Below are 17,800 nucleotides of genomic sequence, written 5' to 3' on the forward strand. Positions count from 1 at the left end.
AGATTGGTGATTTATTAATTATGAAACATGAGGTAGATGGAATCCCCTGATGCTGCTTCCTGGTAAATAGTTTGCCTATTCTGGGGCAGGCAAAATTACCAGGGAGTTATAACTCAGATCTTTGTAGGATTGTCCAGGTTCTACCTCCAGTCCGAAGGTCCATAAATGGGAGCAAAAATCCAACCCTAGGTCTTTTCAGCCAAGCCATGGACCCAGACCAAAAAATACCTGTCATTCCCCAAAAGGGAAACCTTTCAGAAACTGATTTATCCAAGGGGAGAAACTTTTAGAATAGATCTGGCAGAAGGGCCACACTTGCTTAATTGATTTATCCTTTTGTAATTTATTCACCTAGAGGTGATTTTAAACACACACACACACACACACACACACACACACACACACCAAAGGGTCCTTCTAACTAAGGCCATGGTTTGAGCTCTGATCTGTACTTGATCTGAGTACCACTTATACCACTTCCTACCTGTGTGATTTGGGACAAGTTACTTAATCTATACCTCAATTTTCTCATGTGTAAAATGACACTAATAATCAAATCCTATAGAATGTTTGCGAGGATTACATTAACAAACACATTTAATGTCATAAGTAGAGCTTAATATAAACACTCGGTATTGTTTCTAATTTTTATGTACCACACAATAGCATTATATCGTACAGCCAAAGACAGTACAAAAGTATATGTGACTTCACTATTCTCCTCCTTACATGAAAGGCTTTGTGGTAGTTCCTTAAATACCTTGATTCATGGACATTTCACAGCTCATGAATTGTAAGCGTTTTTTTTTTTTTTTTTCATTTGCTCTTAATCCTTGAAGAAGTTTGTTGACCATTTCCTCTTCTCACTACGTATGAAATATTAGTTAATCCAGAGCTTGTTGATGCCTGGGCATGCTTATAAAATGTTACTTTATCTTCATTAGGACTGGTTTTCTCGTAAATATTACCCCGTCCTTTTCTATATGTACAACTTGTCTCATATTTATCTTTAGTCATTTGGCAGTAATGATTAAATTCTTATGCCTATTCCACTGTGTGATATAAATAATATTTTCAAAAATTAAAATCATTATGGATAAGAACATTTATTTTAACAGTCATGATGGAATTGTTCATAGTACCTTTCTTCTAAATATTTCTGAGTAAATACCTCATTGAACTCTCCTATGCTTATCAGCTAGACAAAAGGCAAATATTGTTTCCATTTCACAAATGTTGTAACTGCAATGTGCTCTCCAAATTAGGGAATTTTCACTAAATATTCTTTAATCTTATAGCACAGAGCTCTGTAGAGATTTAAATCCTAAATGTTTAATTTAGTATTATCTATCACAGGAGAAAATCCTATGCCTTCTTATTGTCTTTCACTACTTCATTATCTAACCAATTTGTAGAAGGGGAAAGGTTTTCACCATATAAATCAAACATTAAAACCAATATACATTTTCTGTTTACTCTCATATGGCAAATATTTTCATTTTGTATCAATTTAATTTTTTATTCATGCTTATTGATCGCTTGAGTTTTCTAAGTATGCATCAGAGACTATAGAGGATATAAATAAACCAGTATCATGATTCAGTTCATCTTCCTCTCTTAACACTTCTGCTAAGATATTCCTGACCTGGCTCCAGCTTCCTCTTAGAGTCATCACTATCCCCAAACTCTCCATATTCCAGCTATGTTAAGATACTCACATTTCTACAAATGATTCATCTTTTCCAACAACCATGCATTTGAATATGTCTATGATTCTTCACCCTAGAAAGCTTTTCGACTTCCTATCATCTCTAAAACACTCTATTAGATGCCCAGTTCCTAAAACGCATTAGACAGAGCTCCCTCCATGGGAAACTGACAGGTAATCCAAGGTTGAATATGCTCTTATAGAGGTGTGCAATGAGTGAGTCTCTTTAAAAAAAAAAATCTGAGTAAAAATGCAGGCTTCGAGCAAAACCGTACTGTAGTATATTTTACTGAAAAGCAAATACTTGAAAGAAAGAGGAAGGCAGGAATTGATGGCCCTAGGAAGGCTTCAATGTATACAGTAGCTCGTGATCTTTCTCTTACCTTTTTTTAAAAATTAATTATTTTAATTCAAGTATAATAACATACTTGGTCTTTTCCTTTCAAGGATTATCCTATAACATGGAAATACCAGCTCCGGTCAACAGGACCCTAGTGTCCACTCCTCTGTGGTCAAAGAGTACCTGTCAAGGGAACGATGAGCATTTTTTATTTAATGGCTGTTTTTTCACTATATAATAAGCTCATATGACATAAACTGTATTTTATTTGCTTACCACTGGGAACCCTGAAGATGGCGTCTAACACAGAGAAGGCCCTCAGCATATATTTAATGCATAATTAACAGCTGAAGAATCAAAATAATTAGAACTTAAATCCATTCTAGACAAAGAGACTGATATTCATAGAAAGGAATTTTGGTGAGAATGTGAAGTAATTTGGGGAATGACCAGTACTAAAGGTTTGAGCCAGAGCATTCAGTACCAAACAGTACAAATGGCAGGTCAATCTCAAAAAGAAGTCAGGACCCAGATTCCAGAGGCTTCAGGTGACATGTTGGAAAACGAATTTCATCTCAAGAACATCGCAGAATTCTTGGGAGAACATGAAACAAGATATGAGGTGGTCTGGCCTTTTTAAACGATGATTCTGGAGGAAACAGGGGATTATAGAAATAAGGTCCAGTGTAGGTAGAGCAATTAGGAGGCTATTATAATAATTTCTGAGGGAAATAGGGGAATATTTTTTTAAGGTTTTATTTATTTATTTTAAGAAAGAGAGAGAGAGCACAAGCAGGGGGAGTGGCAGGCAGAGGGAAGCAGGCTCCTCTCTGAGCAAAGAGCCTGACATGGGGCTCGATCCCAAGACCCCGGGATCCTGACCTGAGCCAAAGGCAGACACTTAACTGACTAAGCCACCCAGGCATCTCCAGAGGATCTTTTCTAACCAGTGAGGATACCAATGAAGACTCTCAACCTCAAATTCTGCTTTGGGTGATTTGCTGCCACTCACTAAGATCAGGGAGCATAAACGGAGAGAGAGTTTGAGGAGGAACAGATCATGAGTCCCAATTCTGGCCTGTGGGGTGAGATGCCTGGGAGATATCTGTGTGGACACGTAAATGAGGCAGTAGAATAGAAAATATGACTGTAAAGGGAGACGTCCGGGCTGGAGTTGGAAGACTGGGCGTCATCAGCCCATAACAGACAGCTGAGATCATTGAAAACCTGCAGGGGGAGTAGACAGAAGGAGAAGAGGCTTGTGAAGCAAAGTCAGTATTTAAGGAGCAAGTGAGAAAGAATGACCGGCAAGGGATCCCGAGAAGCGGCATCACGAATGGCGGGAGGCAGACATGCAGAGATTAAGAAATGAACATAGATTCTGTGAAGAAGTTTTCGAAAACAGAGCCAACGAGAAATTGTAAATTCAAGTTAAGCTTTTAATACCTAATAATAGGGTTTGGAAAATACATTTAAAACTGAAGAATTACAGTTTTTCTCTCCAAGTTCAAAGAACGCTGAAGTTTGTAAGAATTTTAAAAATTGCTCTGTAAAATCCATGCCTATGTTTAAAAACCAAAGTGAAATGTATACGTGAAGGACAGGAGAAAAATTAAAAAGCAAACCTTCAAAGAATGACATCAAGAGATAATTACTAAATGTTTATATCTCTATTGAATCCTGACAGAAGATGAGATTTCTGGATCAGAGAACAGACAAATTATTGACTTACATAGCAATCTCCACATTGGTCCCCCACCGTCCAGTTCCCCACGGGGCAACAGATGGGAGCCAGCTGTACCCTTTGCATACAGGAGCTGGTACCACAGGGGGGAACTGGGAAAATCGGAATCTCAGAGCTGGTAGAGTGCAGCTGGGCCAGCTGCCCGTCTTCCCACCAGAGAAAGAGAAAGACCTTAACTTTCTAAAGTAAACAAACTCTCTCAGGGGAGGCAAAGGTCCCTAGTTTTATTATCCTTAGAATCTAAGCAGATGGCTCCAGGGGAGATGTTTCCAAATCTCTCAGAAAGTCTCTATATTTAACTTCCCAGGCTTATTTGCCATTCAGACATCTTTTAACTGCCATGCAATGTTTTGCTCAGGAAGCCCTGACCATGCATGAATGTGAACATATTCACATTGTTTCCCAACAATTACCAGAAGTGCTAGACTTTGAAGCAGACTTGGGTAACTAGACCGGGGCAGAATCTAGCATCTCGTGATCTGTAAAATGGAAAACCTTCCTCTTGATTTTGCTAGTCCTAGCTGAGACAGTTTGCGAAGAAGGGAATCTAAAGTACCACGTCACCCTGTGATGATGGATTCTATATCCCACTGCCCCCAACTGCCTGCAAGAGCTAGAACATGGATCAGCATCTCCAGGAGATTGGATAATATCAAATAACCCTTAAAGCTTGAACAGCATGTAATCTCTGTTCATTTCCGGCCCCATCAGCCCCAGATGGAATTTATCACTTTCTCTTCTCTATTCCCACAGCACTCTTCGAGCATTTTTATGATTAGGTGTCCCTCCCATGCTCTGTGGACAATAAGTATTCAATGGAAGAAAATGTTTCTTGGGTACCCATTGCATGCACCATTGTGTTAAATGTTAGGAGGAATTCCAACAGTCACATCCTTAAGAATGCTTACTCTGTCATATTTTGTACATCTTGACATATAGTCCTCAGCCATATTTGCTTAGCGGAGAGAGAAAGAGAAATATAGAATTAGCCATCAGTGGGGGGCAGAGGGGATGTTCTCTACCTAAACATGTCTTTCAAGAGAAGTGAATAAAAAGTGAAGGTGATCTTAGTCTTTGAAGGAAAAGGTGCATTTTATATGGGGTGACCAAGAGAAGAGAATTAGATAGTAGTTGATACCACAAACCCTCACTTTGATACTTGTTATAATGGATAAAAAATAATGTTTTTAAGTGTTTATGCATCTTCAATGATTAGCTATTTTATGGTGAATTTAGCAATGTTCAAGAACAGTTATCAGCATTTAAAAATAGAAAATAATTTCCCTCTACCTCAAACTTGATTGTTTTAAATTATCACTCAAGCAAGAGTCTGAGTGTTAAACAAAATCAGATGCTTGTGATGTATTTTCTCCCCAGGGAGATTAAAAAAATACAATCTATTAGTTTCAAGAGAATTAATTAACATTTGTAGAGGTCTTTGGTATAAAATGCAATATAAAAAGAATGGAAATATTCTGATACTCTTTTTTTTTAAAGATTTTATTTATTTATTTGAGAGAGAAAGAATGAGACAGAGAGAGAGCATGAGAGTGGGGAGGGTCAGAGGGAGAAACAGACTCAATGCGGGATTCGATCCCGGGACTCCAGGATCATGACCTGAGCTGAAGGCAGTCACCTAACCAACTGAGCCACCCAGGCGCCCAATATTCTGATATTCTGATGGGACTTATACAGAAGAAGAACTGTTTTTTCTAACATGATTATTAGGAAAAAGATTCAGTTGTCTAGACATATTTTTTAGGGATGTGTATGAAGAAGGCAATTCAATTTATTGTTTGGTTCCTACACAGGTTTAATTATAGATTTTTTTTATTTTATTTATTTATTTTTTAAAGATTTTATTTATTTATTTGACAGAGAGAGACCAGCGAGAGAGGGAACACAAGTGGGGGGGTGGGGGGGAGGGAGAAGCAGGCTCCCTGCAGAGCAGGGAGCCCGATGTGGGGCTCGATCCCAGGACCCTGGGATCATGACCTGAGCCGAAGGCAGACGCTTAACGACTGAGCCACCCAGGCGCCCCTAATTATAGATTTTTGTAAAACAGTATTTCAAAGAGCATATTCGATCCTTTTTTTTTAAAAGGATATAAATTTACTTCAGTAATACAAAAGATAAATTTCATTTTGCCCTTTATATAGCTCAGTGTCGAGATAATTCAAAGCTGGCATTTTAATTAACTTAGTCTTACTTCTGATTTATTTATTTTTTTAAAGATTATATTTATTTATTTGACAGAGAGACACAGCGAGAGAGGGAACACAAGCAGGGGGAGTGGGAGAGGGAGAAGCAGGCTTCCCGAGGAGCAGGGAGCCCAATGCGGGGCTCAATCCCAGGACCCTGGGATCATGACCTGAGCCGAAGGCAGACGCTTAACTGACTGAGCCACCCTGGCGCCCCTAGTCTTACTTTTTAAATAATTGCTCATCAAAGCTTAATAAAATAGCAAATATTTCTCTCAAATCACATATTTTATCTAATTAAGGAATGTTCAAATAAATATCATATGTTTTACATATTAAATATAAAAAAATTAACAACTCATTGACTTCCAGGATGATTTCCAAGTTGGGTTTTATCTGCATTTAGGATATAACAGATACGAAGCACCGACAGTTATGCCCATATTGGTCATTACTATTCCAGGGCAATGGACCAGTACTTTCCCCTCATTTATATGTAATTTGTATCCCACATGCATTCATCTAGCCTAGGCAAATGTGTCAAATACAGTAAGTAAAACCATTGATAATTTTGTTCAAAATTTAGTAGTTTTCCTCTATAACGTAGCTTTCTTTGTTATCATGTTGCTGTCTTTTCCCCATATAAAATCAGCTTTTTTTTCTATGTAACATTTTCTTTTCTTTTTTTAAAGTTCAATCGGAAAGGTCAAGGTCAGATGTAATTCACATATTAACAAGTACTACAAATGACAAGGACAGACCAGGAAGGCCACTTTGATTAAAGCTTATAAATTATAAAAGTCTTTAATAAACTTTTATTTTTGTGTAGATGAACATCGCTGCCACCATCATGAAGGACAACAGGTCACTGTGCTGGATCTACCTGCAAAAGCATTCTGACCTGAACTTGACATAGTCATATGTATGCGTTTGTTTTATGTTCTCTGTGTTTCTTTTTTTTCTCCAGTACAGTGCACTTAATCCACGAGAATCTTGGGACATGTGGCATCCCACTCTGGTGGCTGAAGCTTTATTTGCCATCGCAAACATCTTCAGTTCCTTGCGCCTGATCTCGCTGTTTACTGCCAATTCTCACCTGGGGCCTCTGCAAATATCTCTGGGAAGAATGCTCCTGGACATTTTGAAGTTTCTATTCATATACTGCCTTGTGTTGCTAGCATTTGCAAATGGCCTAAATCAATTGTATTTCTATTATGAAGAAACAAAAGGGTTAAGCTGTAAAGGCATACGATGTGAAAAGCAGAATAATGCATTTTCAACGTAAGTCGAACAGACGTTTTTATTGGTAACGTTGTGCAGAATTCAGAGGGTATTACATTATGAATTTGAGCCATGACAAGTGGCTGCAAAGAAAATTGTGCTTAACACAGAAAACAGAATTAACGTGGTTTTGAACGAATGGATCCTCTGGCATTAAAAAATATATATATACATATATATATCCAGTACATTTATTTTAAGTCTTAGTAAATTTTTTTTATTGTTATGTTAATCCCCATACATTACATCATTAGTTTTAGATATAGTGTTCCATGATTCATTGTTTGTGCATAACACCCAGTGCTCCATGCAGAACGTGCCCTCCTCAATACCCATCACCAGGCTAACCCATCCTCCCACCCCCCTCCCCTCTAGAACCCTCAGTTTGTTTTTCAGAGTCCATCGTCTCTCATGGTTCTTCTCCCCCTCCGATTTCTTAGTAAAATGTTTTTTTAAATGACCTCATATAAAGGAAAGCTATATACTCGGTTTTAAAATGTGAAATAAAGGGGAAACCTCTGATAGAATATACGTAAAGCCAATCGTGTGAGAAAATTCAAGTACTTCTCGAGCTTTCTGTGTTTTTCAGATAGGAAAGTCCCTTTACATGTTCTTTCACTCTCTAATTCCCTGCACAAAAAACATCTAAGCATGGAGAAATAATCCAAAATAGGAACCCCAGGCTAACCTAGGCCACTATAATTATGCACACAAAACTCTCTGTGCCCTTACACCTGATGAGCAATAGGCCTCGCTCAGGGCCAACCTCTGGTCATTGTCAGGCAGGTGTGCTGACAGCACGGGTTCCTGGGCCCGTGACTGATGCTCACACCTGTGTCGGTTTCCTTCCCACTGTGATCACCAGACAACTGTGATAAACAGTTAATTAGCAGAAGAAGTTAGGTCATGTTCCTCTACACAATACCTGCAAGTGAATACATGGTCATTTTGTAGGTGACTAAAAATCAGACCCTGTTCATTGGCCGTTGTAGAATTTCATGTTAAATAAGAAAGTGCAATAATTTCTCAAGTAGGAAAAAAATCAATACCTTCATATAAACTAAGTCATTTATGGCTACAGTATTCGTGTTGATTCACTTCTGTATCTGTTTTATCTTTGATCCCAACATTTAAAACGCCATTTTAATTAACCCACATCTGCTTCTTTGCACATAAAATTTTAATCTCAGCCTTAGGTGCCTCAGATCCTTTCAGAAATAGGTTTGATACAAATCCTGAGTCATAGAGGGAACCAAAGGTCATCGCAGCTTCCCCTTGTCCTTTCATCCCTTGCTCTCAGCCCGGAGTTCTCCAGACTGACCAGCCTTGTCATCTTCCTCGTGCCCTTATCTGACCCTGGACAGGAGGGATTCAGTGAAACCCCTTGAGGCAACATCCTTGTGACTAGCATGGCCCTGGGTTTTGTCTGTGTTGATATCTGAACTTAATCTTTCCCCACTTGTTTGTGCTCCTCGACGTGGCAATTTGCTCCTGGCAACTGAGACTAGGGATTTACAATGGTCAGATCCCACCAACCCCCAGCTTCATGGACTAGAATGCGGCCTCTTACAAACATCCTGGATACTGTCTGCTGTCTTTCTTGATTTCTGATGGAGAGCCCTTCTGCTCCCCCCAGCTTTCCCAACTCCCTTGTTACTTTGTACTGCGTGCCCTGATGCAAACCGCTGGCCAGGACCCACCCCCCTCCACCACCCCATTTACATGTGTTGCAGTATCCTTCTGCTTCAGTGGAAGAACTTCCACGCAGCACCTAGAACTGAGTGACCTCCCAGGTTGTGTTTCATTCAGGGAACAGTTCTGGTTCCAAGACTCAGCCTCTTCTCAGACATCTGAATCATCCGCAGTTAACCCCATCCTCATGTATGATCCCTAAGTTCCCAGGAATCACAGTGCCCTTTTACTGGTTTTGTGGTAAATGATTACATATTATGAACAAATTTTACTCTCTGTCCAAGAAGTTCCCTCACTATGGAAGTCTGAGGCAAAGTTTCTAGTATAAATTGCATTCTAGAAGCAAATGTATTGAATTGCATGGTATTATTTTAGTGTACCCATGCCAACGGTCTCCTCTATTATCATGAAAAGCAACAGATAATTGCATATCTCAAATATTATAGACCCAAATCATTCAGCCCAAATAAATCAGGTATTCTACCTGTATTTTTTTTTCCAGATCATGGAATGTAAATCTGCAAGCAATAATTCTTGGTATAATTAATGCACTAGAATGTATAGAATGTCTGAGGCAGGCAAAAGTTACCTGTCCCTTGATGACCCTGTTTCAGTATAATGGGTCCAGTCACTGCAAGAGGATGTCTAGCAATGCTCTCTACAGCTTATTTCTTTGCTTTTGTTGGTCTTCGATTTTCTTTTTCTAATTTCTTTTTATGAATTTCTTTTTATAATTTATATTACTCCATAAATTTCAATGTTTTGTTTTTTTTTTTTTTTACTATCCACTATCTCAGAGATCTTATTCCATTTGAGGATGAAAAAACATAATACTTCATGTAAAGTACCTAATACAGTGCCTGCCATAGAATATGATTTAAAAAAAAAAACCTAGCTACTTTACATCTGTTTATCATTATCAGTAGTAACAGAGCATTATCTCCCACCTAGATCTCCCTGGTTCCTCTCTGTTACTCCTTCCATTCAGGGTGCAAACGTAAGCTGAAACTCTGAGCTCTGTGTTTCCCCATTAGCCTCCACCCCATCACCCTCCTTCCCTTCATCCAAACAATCCTGAAAAGAAGCCTGACCAAGATGCCTTGTTTTCTTCTTATTCATTCTTCATCCAATTGCAATTTGGCTCCTGCTTCCATCAGTCCACTAACACTGCTCTAGAGAATATCTAGAGCCTAGAGAATACCTAGAGCCTCCATATCCCCCCTGTCAAGGGACACTTACCTCTCTAAAGCTTATTGAATGTGTCTGCAACGTGTGAGCCTGTTAACACTTTTACTTTGAAATCTTGCCTTCCTTTAATTTCAGTGTTACTATGTCTTTATACTTCGTCTCTTACTCCTCCAATTTTTCTCACTGTTCTCTGATAATTATATTTCAGTTATTGCTTTTAAATAGTGATCTTGCCTTAATGATTATCCTCACACCATATTACAGTATTTTTGTGAAAACTCATCTGTGCTTATGGATGCGGCCCTAGACGTCTTGAGGAATGACTCCTATATTCATATCACTAGCACAGATCTCTCTCTCTAAGATCTGTAAGTCCAACTGTCCTTTGGATGCCTTTCCATGCATATCTCCTAAAAATTTAAACCCAAGGAAAATTCATCAGAGTCTGTCTAAAAATTTGTTCTTCCTCCTCCTCAATGCTCTTCCTTAGTCAATACTATCACAACCCACCCAGAAATTTAAATTAAAAACGTGTGCTTTATCCTAGATCCTTCCCTCCCCAACCCTTCCCCATGCAGTCAATAGCATCTATTCCTGCTCTTCATTATCCTGGAGCCATCTTCCCTTGCTCACTGCCCATGCCTAAGTCAAAGTTCCCTTGCTCCTGGCCTCTGCCTTCTTTTATATGTCTTCCATCTTGTTCCCTGAGTGATCTTTCTGAACCAAAAATCTTGACACTCTTCCATTTAAAGTGTCTAAATGGTTTCTCATTCTTTACCAGGTACAGGCAAATTCCTTAGCATGACAATCCAAGTCCTTCAATGGTCTGCCCCTTGCTTCCTTATCTAGCCCCGTCTTTCCCCACTCCCCAAACTTTCCAATCAATCCCCAAATATGTCATATTCTTCTTTCATCCCAGAATGTCCTTGTTCTCCCTTTCCAAGTGGCAAAATTTTCTTCTGTCTTCCAAATCCTCCTTCAAACATGCCTTTTCCAGGATGTCTTCCTGATCCCCTGCTGACTGTGAGCTCCCAGTGGGCGCTGCCTGGTCTGTGTCTTCTGTGTCTCTCCTTCAATTTCCCCACCAGCAAATGACGCTTTTTTTCTGCTCTTTTCACGCTTCCAGATTGTTTTCTCTTTAATGTGGGAAGAACTGAATGACACTAAGAAAACCAAATATTTAGTCACTGAAATTATTCTACCTACGATTTTAAATTAGTAGTCTCTGGTTAAGGGACTCTCCTGTGAAGAGAGGGGCATGGGCTTTATGACAGATATTGGCTCATTGAGAAAATCCCTTTTATGTTTATTGAAGGTATATTCCTCAAAAGTGGAACTGGCCAACTGAGATCCTACTTCATTTGTTTTAATATTACATTATTCCTTATAAACTAAGAATAAAATAATCAGATGTGTCTTATATTAATTTATGTTTCCTCGTTTTCATCTCAAAGGATAGAACTGAGAAATATCTTTAAAGAGCAAGAGACAAAGAAGTTATCTTCAGGAAGGCAATGCTATAGCATCAACCCATAAGAATTACCAGGTTTTAGTCAACTACGGTTTTATGCTAAGTATTATTTAATTAAGTGTGGCATTATCCTCAGAACCATTCTGTCCTTATCTCACCAAAGAACTAGGAAAATAGTTGTCACATAAAAGCAGTCTGAGATGTACTGCAGCTAATGACTTTTCAATCTACAGGCAATCTCGCTATCATATAGTTTTGGGAATCACTAATGGTGGAAACATTTCTAGAAGCAGTGGCTTTAAAATGTTAACTTAGATTGCTTTTTTTTAGTCCATATAATGAATAATTAACATAATAATATAAATAAGAAATACTAAGGTCTTGATGCTAGGGTCTTAATTAATCTAAAAGTAAATATATTTTGCTTAAATGGAGCTATTCTGCACATCTCACTTTTGATTCATTTCACTGAAGAAAAGAAAAGAAAAATAAGAATGAAATCCAGAATTAATCACAAGATGTCACCTTATTTTGAATTTTCTCCTTTTCAAATTCTAATTAAAAACCTAAATAAATGTTTTGCCGAAGGGTTTGCTAATATTCTCTAATAGCTAGTAGTTCTTATTTAGACAGAAGCAAATCAGTATTGTTCAACCATAGCAATCCATTTATTCTACATCACACTTTTTATCTGAACATTGAAAAAAGCAACTGTTATGGGATTTATGTGGCATTTTATATAATTTATTATAGCATTTAGATTATGTAACTTCTAGCTCTCTCTCTGAACCGCTATTGATACCAGGGGGAAACCAGTTGAATTATATTTCTATATTCACAGTGAGAATTTACACCATTTAGAAAGAAAGAACAAAATTATCTTATATTGAACCCAAATGACACTGTCATTAATTTTAGAAATTGTCCTTAAAGTTACTAAAAATAAGGAACTTATGGCCTTGGATCAAATTTACTTATTTCCTGAGAAAGTTTTCAAAGAATAACTTAGAGTAGCCTTTGCCTAGGGCCAATGAATTAGATTAAACTTTCCCTGATAGTTTTAGAATCTGACATCTGGGTTGGCCTTAAAGAACACACGGTCAACTCCTCACATGATGCACATCCCTGCTGGCAGGACAAAGTCTGACTGAGGTTGGTCAGATCAGCCCCCTTATCATTTTATGATAATTTGGTCCATTGTTGAATAGCTATAGCAAAATAAATCAATAAATAATTACATATTTTATAATTAAAATTTAATTAAATAATTATAATATGAAATTGTTTACCCAAAATAAAATAAAATAAAATAAAACTTGAGAAAAGAAGCCCTGAATGCCAATTAAGGTCTCCTTAGTTAGATTCTCCTAGGTATACAGACCAGAAAGTCATGGAAGATTTCAAGTAACAGGAGTTTAGTCCAAAAATCATGTACAGGATTATAGCCTTTCAATCCTCTGAGGCAAGGATTGACCTTAGCAGGGGCAGAACCTAGAACAAGGCTTGGCTTCAGGAAGGGCAGGAGATGACATAGCCCTGGACCGTAAGATCATTTACTCTGAGAACCAATGTTAACCTGAGTCATCTATTCCAAGTCTATCTTCTTCAATGTTTGCTTATTACCTGGCTTATTTCTCTTCAGTTCTCTGTTCCTTCATTTTTGTTGTCTCAAACCTTTGGCTTCTCATAATTCCAATGACCCGGACTCTCCATCATAACTCCTGTCATTTCAGCCCCTTTTGGCAACTACCTCGTTCTCTTGATATTTCTAAGGTAAATTTGTATAGAGAGGAAATCTGATAGTGTAGGCTCATCTTTTTCAAATCAGTCCATACCATTAACCCCTGGCCTCATATGAATTGGCTTTCCTTGGGTCACTTGACCTCTGAAATCCTACTTCCTTAGTCACCATGCCAGGTATGAGAATAGTTTTGTTTTTGTTTTTACAATATAATGTGACTAAAGTCTTATTTTAACCATTTGTCAAAGAGTATAAAAATCCTGTTATCATTTTATTACATTATACTAAGATAATGGTCCTGCTGAAACAAACAGTTCTTCATTTAGTTTCAGACATTCTTTATCTTATTTCATTTCTTGGACTAAGTTAAGGAAACTTTACTTTCAATAAAACACCAGAGTTCATTCATTGGCAGGAATGAATTAAATGTTCCCTGAAATAGAAAGAATAGCAAATTTTGTTATCTGAGCATTTTGACATTTGCCATCTTATGGGATTCACTACGTACAACTTTAACTGGAATTGTGGGAATCCACAACGATAACATTATTTTGAGTCCTTCTACAACCAAGAAGCAAGAGCATGTGAATGAAGTGACATCTTTCAAAGACTAAGCTTGAGGATGTATCATTTATTAACTATCAATGCCCTATGACACTCGTTACCAAGTTTTCTGTGAAAAGGAGAGTAAATATTTTAGACTATGTGGGCCATATGTTCTCTGTTGCAACTATTTACCTCTGCCATTTTAACACAAAAGAAACCATAGACAATGCGTCAATAAATGATTGTGGCTGTGTTTCAATAAAACTTTACTATGGACATTGAAATGTGAATTTATAATATTTTCAAATGTCACAAAATAGCTCTTTTTCCCAACCATTTGAAAAAGCAAATACCATTCTTAACTCAGGAGAGATGCAAAAACAGGCTGTGGGTCAGATTTTCTCCTCTAGGAAACTAAATAGTTTTCAAAGCTCTTAGGAAAATTAAGTACATGATTTGTGCTATATGATGGAAACAATTTTCTTTAATTCTTTTTATTAAGTTTAATTTTGTAATTCTTTAATACCCTTTATTAATTTAATTTTTAAATTAAGCAAATATACATAATAGGAATCAAGTTCTATTGTTACATCTTATAGTATAATAGTTCTATTAATATAGCTATTAGCGTCATTTTATCTTTATTCCAGGTTATTTGAGACACTTCAGTCCCTGTTTTGGTCAATATTTGGGCTGATCAATTTATATGTGACCAATGTCAAAGCACAGCACGAATTCACTGAGTTTGTTGGCGCCACCATGTTTGGGACATACAATGTCATCTCTCTGGTTGTCCTACTCAACATGTTAATAGCTATGATGAATAACTCTTACCAACTCATTGCTGTAAGTTGAATAACTTTATTTTAATTCCACATTTCCTCCTAGAATGTGTTGTTTCTAACCATACTCTATCCTATTTAGCATAGAAAACAGTCTGTAACTGGCTATTGATGAGACAGAACACAATTATAATATCAATGGTTAATTTGAAGTTTCTAAACAGTATTATACCATATTTGGCTACATACTAATTTAGTTTTGTCATATTATGGAGGATTATAAAGTAAACGAAATCTATCTTTCCAGGCAGTCATTGGCGATGGCAAGCACTGGGGGAGGGGTGAATTATGAACAAGTGGCTCATCTCTATGCAGCGCACTTTGCATTTTCCTTTGTCTCTGACCATTTAACTTACAGTCTTGGTATAAACAAACCCGTGCCAGCCTGGAAGGATAAAAAAGCTAGCCTAGAGGGGAATCTAAGGGAAAAAGCCACAAGATTTTCAGTTTCTTAAATCCAGAAAAAGCAATGTAGGAGTAACCCTGAATTCTACAACAGAGTACACAATACCATATATGTTTATTTGAGACTCTAGAATCCAAACAAGTTAGTTTATTTATTCATTCAACATTCATTCATTTATTTATTCATTCAACAAGTTCTTATTGAGAACTTATTCTGTTGCCAAGTACTATTCTAGGAACTAGAAAAAATCAGCAATGAAAAGAAAGACAAAGCCCTTTGTCTCCTTGAACTTCCCTACATGTCAATGGCCATTAGCAATAGCGACAGAACAAATCCATCCTGGAATGAAATACACTTAAGTCTTTCATATTTATACCTGAGACAAGTAGCATTTTATAAGCATAATTTATAATCATAATTGTCTCTTTAAATAGCCACAATTATATTACATCTTTGAATCTATTGCTAAACCACTGGAATGTTGTTATTGTTATTTTGAGGAGCAGCATTCTGAATTTTACTTCAACGGTCTTTATGGAGGCAAGATACCCTGTCACAGATGAAAAACTGCATAAAACATAAGAATAGATGATTTTTATTTACTGATTCACAAACTAAGTATTTGCATCAGATATACCTAGCTCCTAGGATTTGCAGGTGAATATCTGAATTTGTGGAGCTTCATTTAAGCATCTTGCAAGTATGGATTTTTTAAGATAGTCTCTATGTATTTGCTTCAGAAGTTCTGTATTCCTCTGGTCAAAACATTTGCAAAACATGGATTTTATTTTCCAGACCACGCTTCCAAAAAAATTAGAAAGTCTCTAATTATCAAGCTACATATAAACTGTATATACAATTTGGATCCTATAAAACACGGGCCAACACTTTATGGAAGTGACTGCTTTTTTATGACCTTAAGCCAATTCTACTGACTCCCATTCTCCACGACTACAACAAACAATATATATTTTTCTTCATTAGTGCAGAATCTATCAGCTTGTTTAGAAAGAAAGCCAGGGAAGGTGGGAGAAATAGAGGAGAGGAAGAGGGGATTATGGCGGGGGGGAATGCAACTTCTGTGTTTCTGTCTATTGATCAATCTATCCCATCAAACATTTGCTAAGCAACAATGAAGGTCACACATTTTCTAGATATGCTCATTCCTGTTGAAAGCACAATCTGTCCAGTGTCTAGATGAAAATCTCTACTGCTCAGAGTAGAAATGTATATACAACACATACGTTCATTAGCACACAGCCATTTAGGAATATTAGAATGAAGCACAGTCTAAGGTTATGCTCCTACTCTAAAATCTGAGTTCTTCTTTCTAATATTAATGGGTTAAAATGAATGGTTTTGAAATCCTAAAATGTATGTATGCCCAGTTTCTACCACCTCCTACTTCCCAGATTTTCTGCTTTAGTCAGATTTGTGGCTAATTTAAGAGGGGACTGGCTGCCCTATCTCTAATTGTCACAAATGTTCTTAAGTTCTTCCAAGACATTAATAAAGTGGGATGATTGATAAATGATGAGGGGGATAGCCTCAGGCTTACAGGCAGCCACTAACCATACTCCTATCTGGTACCATTTGGACAAGGTTATGTCAGGGTTCAATGCTGTGTCAGAGGCCCTATTCTACATTTGTTAGAGGAACTTCTCTCTGAATTTTTGTCTGTTGCCTAAAGGTGGACAAGAATTATTCACATAGGAACATATCAAGTAAGTCTTCTCCTGGAAACACCAGAAAGTTAAGCCATGAGCATCCATGCAGGTGACACTCACCTAGGCAGGGATTCAAGGCCTTGGGTAAGACGTAAAGGCCTGTTTGTGGCCAGAATCTAGTGCAACTGAGCTAATGTAAGCCTACAGTGCAGGAAAGGAAAATTCATCTTCAAGTCAAAACTGATCACTGCAGTCTCTTTAACATGGAATTATTTTAGATGTCTGTTTCATGGAAGAAGGAAGGATAAATCCTGACAAGATTGCTGTGACTCTTTACCAGGGTAAGCCATCATCTGAAATGTTTAGATGACTATCGCTGAGAATCAGCCTTGTTTTTGTAAGCAATTTAATTAATGTTCCAAGAGCTGCTCCAAGTCAAGTTACAGGCTCTCTGTGAGGTTTATCTCACCTTAGTAATTAAGAAACCTGTCAGCAGTTATCGTATTCTCCCGTTCAGGACCATGCAGATATAGAATGGAAATTCGCTCGAACAAAGCTTTGGATGAGTTATTTCGAAGAAGGAGGTACTCTGCCTACTCCCTTCAATGTCATCCCGAGCCCCAAGTCTCTCTGGTACCTGATTAAATGGATCTGGACACACCTGTGCAAGAAAAAGATGAGGAGAAAGCCTGAAAGTTTTGGAACAATAGGGGTAAGAATACAGCATGTTAGTATTACTTTTTTTAAAAAATTGTGTATTTGAATATATTTGTATTTCTTGTTGGATATTTTTGTATTTTTAGCCTTTTTGTTTTTCCTGGTTGCATTTGGTGACCATTGATCACACAGCTGCCACGTCTAAGACACTGGTTCCTACAGTGAGGGTGGTCACTGGTATTTAAATAGGAGCCCCACCTGACACAGGCCTCTCCTGTGTCCCCAGCCAAGGCTGGGGTAACTAACACATTGGCTC

The 17,800-nt window shown here is 37.6% G+C and overlaps 1 protein-coding gene across 6 annotated transcripts in view; it reads left to right on the forward strand.

The window, feature by feature from the left end:
* The window catches only part of TRPC4 (transient receptor potential cation channel subfamily C member 4), a 191,475-nt gene that overhangs the window by 153,739 nt on the left and 19,936 nt on the right, over positions 1 to 17,800 (forward strand). For all 6 annotated transcript variants that reach the window (XM_078070424.1, XM_078070423.1, XM_078070422.1 and 3 more), the window contains 3 exons: positions 6,961 to 7,274; positions 14,563 to 14,758; positions 17,345 to 17,539. In XM_078070424.1, coding sequence (XP_077926550.1) covers positions 6,961 to 7,274; positions 14,563 to 14,758; positions 17,345 to 17,539 — 705 coding nt within the window. The remainder of the gene's footprint in view (positions 1 to 6,960; positions 7,275 to 14,562; positions 14,759 to 17,344; positions 17,540 to 17,800) is intronic.

Source organism: Halichoerus grypus, chromosome 4 (genome assembly GCF_964656455.1).
Source record: "Halichoerus grypus chromosome 4, mHalGry1.hap1.1, whole genome shotgun sequence".
NCBI classification, from domain to species: Eukaryota; Metazoa; Chordata; class Mammalia; order Carnivora; family Phocidae; genus Halichoerus; species Halichoerus grypus.